The sequence below is a fragment of the Mustela nivalis genome, assembly GCF_964662115.1.
Source record: "Mustela nivalis genome assembly, chromosome: 4".
Classification (NCBI taxonomy): Eukaryota; Metazoa; Chordata; class Mammalia; order Carnivora; family Mustelidae; genus Mustela; species Mustela nivalis.
The window spans coordinates 35,418,715-35,432,307 of NC_139023.1; the positions used below are offsets into that span (position 1 = coordinate 35,418,715).

A 13,593-nucleotide genomic window follows, 5' to 3' on the forward strand; every position below is an offset into this window, starting at 1 on the left:
ATACATCACACATTAGAGTATTAATTGGTACAGTCACTTCATATAATGATTTGACATTTTTCTAGAAAAATCAAAGATGCACATTCTCAATACCCAGCAATTTTACTCAGTGTGTATACCAGAGAAACTTCTGTATTTTTGTGCCAGCAGATACATTCATGAATATTCATAGTAGCATTATTCAAAAATGAAATTTATTGAGATAAAATTTACATATAATAAAAGACTCTCATTTTAAGTATTTAGTTCAAAGTTTGACAAATGTTTACACCAATGTAATTAGTACCAAAATCAAGATATACTGTAAGGACCAATTTTACTGTCCCTGCTCTCTTCCCCCAGGGGACTTAAAAGCAAGTCCTGGAGACCAGCTCCAGGTGTGGAGACCAAGAAAAACAAGGCTGTACCTACCTTGAGTCTAGCCCTGACATAAGTACAGCCATCTTGGCAAAGCAAAAGCTGGCACCTTGCACTGTAAGAGTGGGTTAGTATAAGAATGGCCATCCTGAAGGCCGGGAAGCCATTTTACTGAGCGTCCCTAAGCAGCCCACACAGGCACGTATCTTGAGATAAGAGAAAGTAGCTAAAACCTAAGAAACAACTAAATCATATACCACCAGGGCGGTTCGGCAGAGGTGCCACAGGGACCAGATGTTAAAGAAAACAAATAGTTAACTTGCAGAGATCACAATCCTGCAAGACAGGAGTCTCCCTTGATTTGCAGATGTCCTGGTGATTTACAACAAAAAGGCTATCTCTTCAATGGCCCAATTTCCGGAGACAAGTGGCTCAGTTCCTCAGGGCCAAAGGCCTCCCTCCCCACCATAAAACTGAGGGAGGCTGAGGCAGAAGGAAATATAAATAAAGTTAAATTTCTTCTAAACCTAAATCTCACTTAACTGCCAGGATAGCGCCAGGGTGATGCCGGAGTGGCAAAAGGTTAAACAAAGTGAGACTGTCAAAGTGGGGCACAAGATATATATGTAGCTATGAAGAAGTGCCTTGGAAATGCTATGTAAACCCTTGGCTTTGAGTGCTGGGGGTCCTTGTTGAAACCCGCTGCGCGGGGCGGATATTTGGACCCCAGCTAGCTGGAAATAAACCTCGCTGTGTGACTTGCATTATCGAGAGTGTTCTCTGTCTAATTGAGGGGTGGCCGACTCTGTACCCTAACAATACAATCTTCCAACACCCTCCCCCTCTCCCCCCCCAAAGGTCCCTCTTTCTCCTCTGCAGAAGAACGCTTCTCCCACTGTCAATATATCCTAGGATTTCATATAGACGGAATAACAAACTATGTAATTGCTTGTATCTGGTTTCCTTTACTTTCATAACGCACTTGAGATTCATTTTGTACATGTTGTTGTTTGGGTCAGTATTTTCTTTCTGAGTAGCATGCTATTATATAGATATGTCAGGAATTGCTTTAATTTTTTTTAAAAATTATTTATTTGCGAGAGAGAGAGAACACATGCAAGAGAGCATGAACAGGGTGAGGGCCAGAGGGAGAGGGAGAAGCAGGCTCCCCACTGAGCAGGGAGCCCAAGGCAGGGCTCCATCCTCAGACCCTGGGATCATGACCTGAGCTGAAGGCAGATGCTTAACCTATTGAGCCACCCAGGCTCCCCAGGAATTGCTATAATATCCACTAGTTGTTGGGCTTTTGGATTGTTTCCAGTTCTTGGCTATTACAAATAAAAAAGCTGCTGTAAAAATTCATGTACAGATATTTTGGTTTTTCTTCTTAAATTCTTAGTAGAATTATTGTGTCATATACTAAGCATATAGTTAACATATGAGAGATGTAAATCTGTTTTCCAAAGTGGTTACTCTGTTTTTTGTTCCCACCAACAACGGATGAGGGCTATAGTTCATAGCAGCATTATTCATGTTGCAAAATAGCAAAAATAGAAACAACCCAAATGTTTACTGTCAGAAGAATGAATAAATTGTAGTATAGTCATTCAAAAGAATATCAGAGACAATAAAATTAACCATAGCTATATGTAGCAACACAACTAAAACATATTAAAAAAGGCAAGTTCCAGATGAATAAATAAAGTATATTCTCTATATACATGTACATATATACACACATGTCTAAAGTGTGCTAAATGAAACAATGTTATTTAGGAAAATACACATTTTGCCAAGACTCTAAGATAAAACAGCAGAGTGATAAACACAAAATTCATGCTAGTTGTTAATCTCTGGGAAAGGATTATGTAGGAATAGGGAGGGATAGGGTGTTTCAAAAATATTGGTAATATTGATATTCTAAATCTGTATGATAGATACATGGTGTTTATTATTATTATTTTTAAGAGTTTACTTATTTACTTGAGAGAGAGAACAAGAGGGAAAGAGAGAGACAGAGAGAGAGAGAGAAGCAGACTCCCCACTGTGACCCCAGCCAAAGGCAGGCCCTCAACCAACCGAGTCACCCAGGCATCCCTATCTTTATTATTCTTTAACTAGCACCAACATTTTACAAACACTTATTGATGATAAAGTTTTATAACAAAAATTTAAAAAGAAAATAAAAATAGTTGTTTCTTTAGCCTTATTCTCTGATTTTCTTTAAAAAAAAATTGACTTGAGCATTTGTCCTGTACTGTAATATATTTTCCTGATTCTATTTAGTATTCTATATACTTATGGTGAGAGATTACAGTCATAGTACTGGAATAATTCTGGAATGCATTTCTATCTATGGGAGTAAGAATTTAGGTGTCTGACTCCTAGCAATAAAAATGGCAGTAATTAAACTCATATATCCTTGTTTATGGATATGAGAATATAGTCCACCTGATAACAAAAATGATTGAATAGAATTCACTATTTCTTCAAATTATACGAGAGAAGGATATATCTTCTATTTATTTCCTTTCTGACTGAATTATTTAAAACCAAGGTTTAAAAACCATAATAAAATGACCTTGCAGTCAAATATAAAGGATATATCATTAATTCTAGAAAGCCTGGCTGGTCACTTATTGGATAAGAGGACTGAAATATATATAGCAAAAATTTTTCTCTCTCTCTATTTCCATATCTTGGTTGTATCATAAGATTACAAGGTCAAGAAATAGAAAATTTTGTAAGATGAAAATGCCTGTGAGTAAAATAGAAACATGGCAGGAAGTGCTTTTGTATGTTTTGGTGGTATAAAAAAACCAAAGGTTATAGAGTTCCATCAGATGGTACATTTCTATCTCCTTCCTGGGACCTTCTCAATGAGCATAGTTGTTTTAAAAATTAATTACAATTTGGTCCCAACTTTGTTTATAAATATATTAATACATAAAATTATAGATTTGAATAAAATACCATTTTCTCCCCTGAAAAGCCTTTATAGCAACTCAAGTATGAAATGTGTTTATAGCTGGAAATCACAAGTGAATTATTGCAGAAACAACTTCAAATGTAGAGGTTGGTAATAAGCCTCTAATTTTCTTAAATAATAAAAATATAATCACCAGCAATGAGACACTTACGGAATTACTGTTAAAGTACAAATTCTGCAAACAAAAAATTCTTTAATATCAATCAATTGTCTGTTTTTTCTCTTAAGATTGAACTAAGTTCTATGAATAGGAGTAATCATTGTAAGAACTAAAGTGATTCTTTCATTGTGCTCCACATTATCTAGAAAAATTAAAAACAATTATTTTGCCCTATATGATTACCAAGAAATGGTAAAGAAAGCCACATAAAGGTACAGTTGAGCATGTGAGTTATTTTCTCATACCAGCAAATGACTGTCAGACTAGGGATACCTGAAAGAGGTTATCTATTCCTTAAAAGATCATTACTGCTAAATAGAGATTCTCGATTTTTTATACAGTGAGTTTTAATTACTTGTGTGAATTGAACCACAGATAATCCTCCCTAGATGAGGTTTGAATTTTTAATTTTCATCTTGGAATACTGGTTTGAATGTTTTAAAGAATATTTATTTATTTATTTGAGAGAGGGAGAGTGTGTGCGTGAGTGGTGGTGGGGCAGAGGGAGAGACTCTTCAAGCAGACTCTGTGCCGAGCGTGGAGCCCAAAGTGGGGCTTGATCCTATGACCTGTGAGATTGTGACCTGAGCCACAACCAAGAGTCAGTCGCTTAACTAACTGAGCCACTCAGATGTCCCTATAGGTTTGAATTTTAAATAATATACACTTGTACAAATTTCAGAAGTGTTCTCATATGTACGATACCACTTGATACTACTATGAAGTTAGCAGGATCTAGAGTTACTGCCTCTATTTTGCTGATGAGAAAAGGAGACTTAATGGAGATTAAGTTAATTATCCAAGTGTCTTGCCTAAGGACAGGTACAGCACTGGAGTCCTTGTCTTTTATTTTGAAGGTGGTGTTCTTCCTTTTGTATCCTCATTTCCATGTCTGATGTTTGTCTTCAGACAAAAATAAAAATTATGATGTTACCCTGTTCAATTTCATCTTTGGAGGACCAGATAACTTGAATAATGATTTCCCAAAGATATCCTGGGCTAAAGCCTGGAACTTGTACACATTACCTTACAAGGAAAAAAGGTCTCTACAGGTGTGATTAACTTCAGGATCCTGCGATGGGGAAAGACTTCTGCATTACCCAGGTGGAACCTAAATCCACTTTTAAGTGTCCTAAGAGGCTTATAAGAGAGAGGCAGAGGGAGATGACACAGACAGAAGAATAAAAAGTCAGAGACACAGAAGAGAAGGTATCGTTAACCGAAAGAGATTGGAGTGAGGTAGCCACAAGCCAAGGAATGCCAACAGCCACCAAAAGTTGGAAGAGGGTCAAGGAACAGAGGCTTCCCTGGAGCCTTCAAAGGGTTGGTGGTCATACAAACATGTAGGTTTCAGACCGGTTAAATTGATGTTGAACTTCTGGCCTCTAGAGATTTCCCAGGAGAGAATGGTTAAAATGTTAAGGGTTTCCAAGAATGTCTCTAGTTCTCGTCTATGAATGTGGGAATGTGTACAAATCTTTGAAAGAAATATTTAAATAAAGTAAATGTTAATTCATATAAAAACAGTCTTGTCACTGACAAGCTGAAATATACTGTATCCATCTAAGAAAAACTGGGAACTTACTGTGTATTTATTTGAATGACAAAACCTGAGAATTTCATAGTCAATTTCTTTTTCCTTTACAGGAAATGTATTGGAGCTCTCATGTCTGGAAGTATGTTTACAACCTAGTTTCAACTATTCACTCCGCTCTTTGAATTTTTCTTTTATGACTTTTCTGAAACCAGTAAGAGAAACTCAGACTATTATGGGACTCTTTCTAAATCATTCCAACTTTCAAAACTTCACCAGGATTTGCCAAGGCTTCACAAGTGAATTTAAAATGTGCTCATGTTTGGCTTGTGAGTCCAAAAAAAGCATGGATTTTATTTTTCAGGAACAAACATCAAAAGGTAACTATAAAATGGTAATAAAAAGTTTATCAAGAATAAATTATCTTAGTCTGTTAAAAAAGGAATAATATATTCCAATTTAAAAGCCAATGGTATCAGAACACTCAGCAAATGTGGCTTTTGATATGTGGCTTGTGATCTGTAGTGCTTTGGGTTATTACTTATTCTTGGTTTACTTTATCAAAAACAAAATATCTACTTTTAAAATACATCACAATCACCAAACTGTGGAAAGAGACAAGATGTCCTTCAACAGATGAATGGATAAAGAAGATGTGGTCCATATATACAATGGAATATTACACAGCCATCAGAAAGGATGAATACCCAACTTTTGTATCAACATGGACGAGACTGGAGGAGATTATGCTGAGTGAAATAAGTCAGGAGGACGAGTCAATTAGCGTATGGTTTCACTTACTTGTGGAGCATAAGGAATAACATGGAGGACATTAGGAGAAGGAAAGGAAAAGTGAAGTGGGGTAATCAGAGGGGGAGATGAACCATGAGAGATTACAAACTCTGAGAAACAAACTCAGGGTTTTGGAGGGAGGAGGTGAGGAGATGGGTGAGCCTGGTGATGGGTACTAAGGAGGGCATGGATTGCATGGAGTGCTGGGTGTGATGCATAAACAATGAATCTTGGAACATTGAAAAAACAAAATAAAAAAATAATTAAAAATAAAATACATCAAAATGCCACCATAATTTATGTACCTTTGATTACTAAAAGAGTATTTATCAGGTTCTTTCCAAAGGTACTGAATTTTTTAAAATTAAAAAAGTAAAATCAAACTTGGATTTTCTAAGAAGTCATTGAATCCTTGACACATTTGTACCTTGTCCTGCCTAACGTTTATCCACTGTGTATGAATTGTCCTTTTACATGTCTGTCTGCTCAATATTGGAGACTTTGTCTGTGTTCACTAGATTTCAGGTCTTAGCCTAATGCCTGACATTAAGTGTTCAATAAATACTTTTTAATGAATAAACAAATGAAGGATTAACTACATATTATGTATAATATCTAACTGAATCTTACATCTATTTTGAGATCAATATATATCATTTAATTGAATCAAATCAACTTGCATCACTGAAAAATTAAATAACTCATTTGTAGTCAGAAAATATACCAGTGGCCTCAGACCCAAGAGTCAGATTTATTATTTATACCTATTTGCTGAGATTGCTTCCTGTATCATCCCATACTGGCATCTTTCCCCATTCTTTCAGAATGGGAATGAGATTTCTTGGCATTGCCTTTGAAAGAGGTATAAAAGATCTATCTTTTTCTGGGTTCTTAAGTAACGCTACCTATTGCAGGGTCTGGGTCAAGTTCACCAGAAAGCACATTGGGTAAATATCTTTATGGTGACAGAGAAGTAGAACTAGAAAAACCTATTAAGGCTTGGTAACTCACAGATACTACTTCTCTGTCTCCTTGAAATGTAGGACAGTGCACTGTTAAATTATGCCCATTGTTATGCCTCTGAAACACACTACCTTGAAACTTAGTGGCTTAAATCAAGGGCACCTTCCTCCTCCTTCTCCATCCTCTTCTCTGGTTGGTCAGGGATTCAGAATGGGCATAATGGGAATTTTTTTTGGCTTGGAGCATTATCATCTGTCCCACAAGTCATCCCAGAAATGTCTATATTTTCTTCGAGATGCTCCAATTCTATTTCAACCCTACTATCATCTAGTTTTCACAATCTTAAAAAAAAAAAAAAAAGTAAGCACTTTAATCATTATTTTTAGAGCAGGGAACTTCTTATTTCTACTTTTTTCTTGTAGAGGAAGGATGGTACTTGGTTTTGACGGGTGTGTGTGTGTTTTTTTTACTATGTATTACTATTTTGCAAATAACATTTTCTTAATCTCTTTCTAGTTCTTATCATGAAAGGATCAACAGAAGTGAAGACAAACGATGTTCGTTCACCTTGTCGACATTTTAACTTCTCTGTAGCTCCTACAGTCAATCCCTTGGATGAGTATAACATGACTTGTAATCTAAAGACCCGTGTGAGAAGGCCAGCAATCATTGAGGAAGATCCGCTCAGGGAAAAGTCTATGAACCATACTTGTAGGACTATGGAATTCCTGAATAATTGTACACGCATTTCTCTGCACCTAGAAATGGATGTCAAAAGTAAGTACTTAGGAAGGTAGAGGAAAAAGAGAATTGGGTACAAAGTTAAATAAAGGCTATCATGTTAACTTTTTTGAAAGTTAAATAGCTGAATAATTTTGTTCATGCAACAATATGACTAGAAAGAAGGCTAGTGCTTTTATCTGTTTATTTTTTCTTCCAAAATTTGCTTTTTTTTTCCTGAGGTCTAGCTGTACTCAGAAGCAGAGAAGGCATCTGTGGGTTGTGATTTGAGGGGCACTAGCAAGACCTCAGAGTAACTTTGGACATGCCTATTTGCTGTGCTTGAAAGATCACTATCACACCCGGGTATTAAAGAGTGAAATTTGTTTTAAAATATAAATATCCACATACATTTCAAGGGGCTATTAAAATCATATTTTGAATTGACATACATCTTCTCCTAGAGTCGAGAACCAGGACTGAATGAAATGGGGTATTTGGTATAAAGCCATGGAGATAGGGTGCAGATGCGGCACTTTGGGTCTACCAGATAGCTCTGAGGGAAAGGTAGGTGTTCAAAAGATGAAAATCACACCTATCTTACTTCTAGAGCTTAATAGCTTTCTCGGCACCATCTTCCGAATTACCACAATTGATCCTTTCTACTAAGCTGTGTGCCCCCACTTTACCTACAAAATCTATTTTGAAAGAGTATTTTATGATACACCCTATTGTATGCCAAGCAAAGTGCTAGCATTAGGAGCACAAAAAGAGATGAATGTAAAACAATGGAGCAAGTGTATCCAGTCTAACAGGTGCGATGGTAGAGTTAGTTGCTGGGCTTTTCGATCTTCCAGACATAGGGAAGCCTTTCCTCTTGCCTCAGAATGCCTTTTTAAAAAGCTTTAATTTTTTTAGAGGCAAATATTTTAAAAATATTATATTTTCAAGCAAACACAACTATAGAATATGTATGCATTTTTACATTTACAAATAGAAGACTTCAAAAGAATTTCTCTCATGAGTCAGCCTTCAGTGCCCCTTAATGGCCTCTGCAGTTAGGGGTTATTTCAGGGTGTGTGGATGTGAATCAGGCATGGGAGAGGATCCGAGAAGATCTGAACAGAGAGGTCAATTCCCTCAGGCTCAGGAGTGAGGTAGGAATGTAGGCCTTGGAAGGATGGCATAAAGAAGATGACAGTGATGAAGTCTGAAAGATAAAGTGGTCTGGATTATAAATATTAAAATCGGGGCGCCTAGGTGGCTCAGCGGGTTAAAGCCTCTGCCTTCGGCTCAGGTCGTGATCCCAGGGTCCTAGGATGGAGCCCCGCATCGGGCTCTCTGCTTCTCCTCTCTCTCTGCCTGCCTCTCTGCCTTCTTGTGATTTCTGCTGTCAAGTAAATAAATAAAATCTTTAAAAAAATATTAAAATCATATTTATTTCCACATATCCACCTAATTGCTTTTTATGTTTTCTAAACCATAAAGGAAAAAGAAGCATTTCTATAATTATGATTTTCAGACAGTATTTTTGCGTTCATGAAAAAAAATCCATACATGCCAGTCAAAGTGAAATAGTAGTTATTAACAACTTCCTTAGGTCCATAATTCAGAAAGATAACAGTGGTACACAAATACATAGTCCTGTATTCTAGAAAATGTCTATCCATTTGCCATGTGTAGATTTAAAATTCGTTTATATTTTACTCTGCTGGGCAGAGTCTAATTTGATCTCCTTTAAAAAGCCCTCTCTAGGGGTGCCTGGGTAGCTCAGTGGGTTAAAGCCTCTGCCTTTGGCTCAGGTCATGATCTCAGGGTCCTGGGATCGAGCCCCACATCGGGCTCTCTGCTCAGCAGGGAGCCTGGTTCCTCCTCTCTCTCTGTCTGCCTCTCTTCCTCCTTGTGATCTCTGTAAAATAAATAAATAAAATCTTAAAAAAAAAAAAAAAGCCCTCTCCACCTGGGTGTAAAAGTAAATTTAGTCCAATCTGGTAAATTTACTCTGAAACAATCATTTAAATTGTCTCTTCAGATTGTTCTTTCAGATTCCTGTCTGTTGTCCCTTCCTCCTCTCCAAGATGACTGCCAGGATGGGTTGGTGGGGGAGAAGTGGGCGGCATGGGATGTGGGGACACACCCTCATCTGCATTTGCCCTGGTGCTTGGGTGGGTGTTCTGGCTGGCCTCACCCCAGCTGTGCACATTCTGCAATTGCTATACTGAGTTGGTGAATGCATGGGGGGCTCTTTTCATAGCTTGCTCAGTGCCCAATGACACCTTGGTCATTGGGACTATCGTGGTTCTTGCTGGCGCTCTAAGTCTTCCATTCCAGTTAACTGACTGCATACTTTTAATTTGCTCAGCAAAGAAAAGAAGTTTGCAGCTGAATAGCATGAGATGATTCGCAGAAGGCTGAGTGCTGCCATCCCAGGCAAACTTTACCTTTTCTGCCTTCTGCCTCTTTTCTAAATAAACGTTGGATGGCTATACAATGTACGTCTGCACATGGGGGTGGGTCCTGTGAAAGGTGTGCTCAGATCATGAACCTCACAAGGGCAATCATCCAAGGGTATAAACAAGTTACATATCCTCCTGACTTTGAGAAAGTGTTGTGTTTTGTGTGCAAGGAAGAGGGGACATAGGGTGCCTGGAGAAGACAGTAGATAGTTATGTCTTGGACATGATGAGGTCACCTTCTGTTATGTCATTGATTCCTAGGTCTGCTGGCCACTGTATCTTTATGGGACCAACGGAGACAGTGCTAAAATATTGCTGGATGGGACCTCTCCTTCCGTGTGCCCACTGTCATTTGAATTAACTAGTTTTTACCTAGGGTAACTAACTGTATGTTTAATTAAGGTGTGCCCCTGATCTGATTCTTGCAGTGAGAGTCTGTGCAGAACTGGGTTCTGTTTATTCATGTGCCTTGGCCCCTTACATGCCTCAGTCCAGCCCTTCCTCTTTGTCTTTTTCTTTCCTCTCTGTCTTCCTTACACTTCCTTACACTCAATTTGAGAACATAATTTTTGACTGGGTGGCCCAGGGCCACAGTTATTAATTACAAATGGCCCTGATTCTGGGACTTGGCTTGTTGAAGTCTTGGCTTAGGGATAGCAACCACGAGGAAACTAACACCTGCATAACCTGGAAGTGAAATCAGACTAACACCAGCATAACCTGGAAGTGAAATCGATCCTAGAATCTTGGAATCAAAGGGATCCCTGGAAGCTCCCTGGTCAAATTTCCTCACTCACTTAACATATCAGGGAGGAGGTCAGGAGGGTAAATGACCCTAAAATAGGGATGGTTATATATGCAGCTTTTTAAGTTAAGGCCAGAGAATATAGTAGAACACAACCACCTCACTCCATGGCTTCTCTCTGTTGCATCACTTTATTGTATTCTTACAGCATTTTTTTCTTCACAGATTTCACTTGTTCCATGAAGATCACTTGGTATGTTTTAGTTGTAGTTGTTTTCATATTTTTTCTCATCCTCACTCTCCACAAAATACTTGAAAGCCAGAGAAGAATGTGGAAATGGCAGAGTAAGTACTGAGGAATAAATCCATTGTTTGCGGCAATCCAGTTCAGGTCTTCTCTATAGAGGTACATTCTTTTAAAAGTTATATTTATTATTTATTGAGCACCTACTGTGTGTCAGTGGCAGTTCTGGGTAAGCTGGGGAATAGAGGCATGAGTAAGACACAGTGTTAGCATTCAAGGAGGTTCATGCATCTTTGTCTACTTAGATAAGAGAGTAGGAGGTGAGGCGGGGGCAGGAGCTGACGGGGGCTGGAGGTTGAGCAGAGGCTTAGTGGAAGGGAAGGCAGAAGAGGGGGGAAGAACAGGTGATCAAGAATTTCAGAGTTGGAGATCTTGAGCAGAGTGGCTCTAAGTGATGCATAGGAGTAGGAGTCGATCTTTAATAGGTGTAAGGGTGTTAGTAGATTTCTGGCTGAGCAGAGCTATAATGTGTAATTGGAAATCAGGCAATGGGGATGATATTAAGAATATTTAACAAGTATGACACCGGCATCCACCTATCAGGATGGACATTGACTTATGGCCATAGTAGCATGTACCCATTAACATGCCAACCCTTCTCGTGTGTATCCCATGCATATACTGGCTGAATTTCAGGCCTGAGGTGGGGGGGGAGGAGAGGGAGAGAGAATGTCAAGCAGGCTCCACGCCCAGCACAGAGCTCCACGCCCAGCACAGAGCCCCACAGAGCCCCACAGAGCTCCATCTCATGACCCTGAGATCATAACCTGAGCCAAAATCAAGAGTCAGACATTTAAGCAACTAAACCACCCAAGCACCCCTGTTGCCGGTGTTTCTGAGAGCAGTTTCAGATCAAGTCTTGCCATTGATACCTTCATATATAAGGCTAATATATAATAACATCATCAATATCATATATTTGTAGAATAACCATTTGCAGAGCATTTTCACAAGTTTTTTTTTTCTTTTTTAACTAGATTATCCAAGTACTTAAACAGGGTGTGTATGATTATTTTTACTTATAGATTAAAAAAGCCCTGAGCCTTAGAGAGATTAAGTGGTTTTTCCAAATTTATATGGTTAACAAAAGGTCAGAGTCAAGGTGTCTGGGTGGCTCAGTGGGTTAAAGCCTCTGCCTTTGGCTCAGGTCATGATCCCAGGGTCCTGGGATGGAGCCCCACATTAGGCTCCCTGCGGGGAGCCTGCTTCCCGCCCCCCCCCCCCCACCTGCCTCTCTGCCTACTTGTGATCTCTCTCTGGCAAATAAATAAATAAAATCTTAAAAAAAAAAAAAGAAAGAAAAGGTCAGAGTCAAGACCAAGGTCTTTCTAATTTTAAAATTATATTATTTTTAAATAAACATGTTATTTGCAAATAGTGCACATTTTGAGTTTCTTGATCCATTTTTCTATATAATTGCATACTAAGAAATAGAGACAGAAGCCAGTTAGAGAAAGCATCTAGAAAGCAACAGTAGCAGAAAACAGAACATTTTATGAACATCCAACCAAATGACAGGCTTGGTGGATTTTGAAGGCTTGCCTTCCAAATCCAAGTGTATAAAGTAATGAAACATGTCACACCATTTAGGACATTAAATATTATTAAATATTAAATATGCATTAAATATTCTGTACATCTCTATATAATAAGTAGTAAGTAATATAATATTCTATACATAAAAGCTGGTGCTTTTCACTAGAGACGACATGATGGCATTTAGGATAGTGGAGAAACCACTTGTTTTAGAAAGATTCTGTGTTTGCTCATGGAAAATAACTTAATGAGGAAAGCCTTTAAAGTCTTGTTACTCCGGGAGCTGTCGTGAATGACCCATTTTCCTTGGTAATCCTTTGAATCAACAGGGGGAATACATATTAAGAATGTGCTTGTTTATCATTTAAATATTTAATTTCTTTTCTTGGAATAGGTCATAAATACAAACCTACTTCTGATCTCCTAAGAGGACAGGATTCCGAGAAACTGCAGACCTTGAACGTGCGGGTTATTTCAGGTGAGTTTTTGCGACGTGCCAACAGAGGACGGCTTTGGGACTCCCAACCCTTCACCATCTCACTATAGAACCAAGATCGAATGATCTGAGCTCATTTAAATTAGCCTTGTTTCTGGGAGAAAGGAGCTGTGGGCAAATGAAATCTAGTTTAATATGTCTTATTATCAGGAGACAGTTATGATCAAAACCAGCTCCTTAAATAATGGAAAGTTTGCCTAATTGGCAAGAAGAAATTCATGTGAGTAGGCAGAGGAGAGAAAGCAATAAGGAAGAAGGCTTAGATTTATTTTTAAATGAGACAAGATACCATTATTCCTCAGAACCGCATGAAGTAATTGCAGAGTGGGCATGGCTTTTGCTGGAACTTTCGTTTAGCAGAGGGTGTCATTGTGTAAAGAGAACTTCTAATAGCCCCAATTAAAAAGTCCCCTGTCCTCTCCCAAGAAACAGAAATGGAAGGAGAGAACCCTAATTAGAGCAGCTAAGGGAGCTGTTAACACAGACACTGTGATTCGATCTCCTAATTGCAAAGCCTCCTTCTGAATTCGAGCTGCCAGAT

At 38.4% G+C, this 13,593-nt stretch overlaps 1 protein-coding gene across 1 annotated transcript in view; it reads left to right on the forward strand.

The window, feature by feature from the left end:
- TMEM156 (transmembrane protein 156) overlaps positions 1-13,593 on the forward strand; it is a 55,996-nt gene that overhangs the window by 26,172 nt on the left and 16,231 nt on the right. Inside the window, exons 3-6 of the mRNA XM_082728898.1 lie at positions 5,154-5,420; positions 7,312-7,572; positions 10,942-11,061; positions 12,951-13,034. Of these exons, the coding sequence (XP_082585024.1) occupies positions 5,154-5,420; positions 7,312-7,572; positions 10,942-11,061; positions 12,951-13,034 (732 nt within the window). The remainder of the gene's footprint in view (positions 1-5,153; positions 5,421-7,311; positions 7,573-10,941; positions 11,062-12,950; positions 13,035-13,593) is intronic.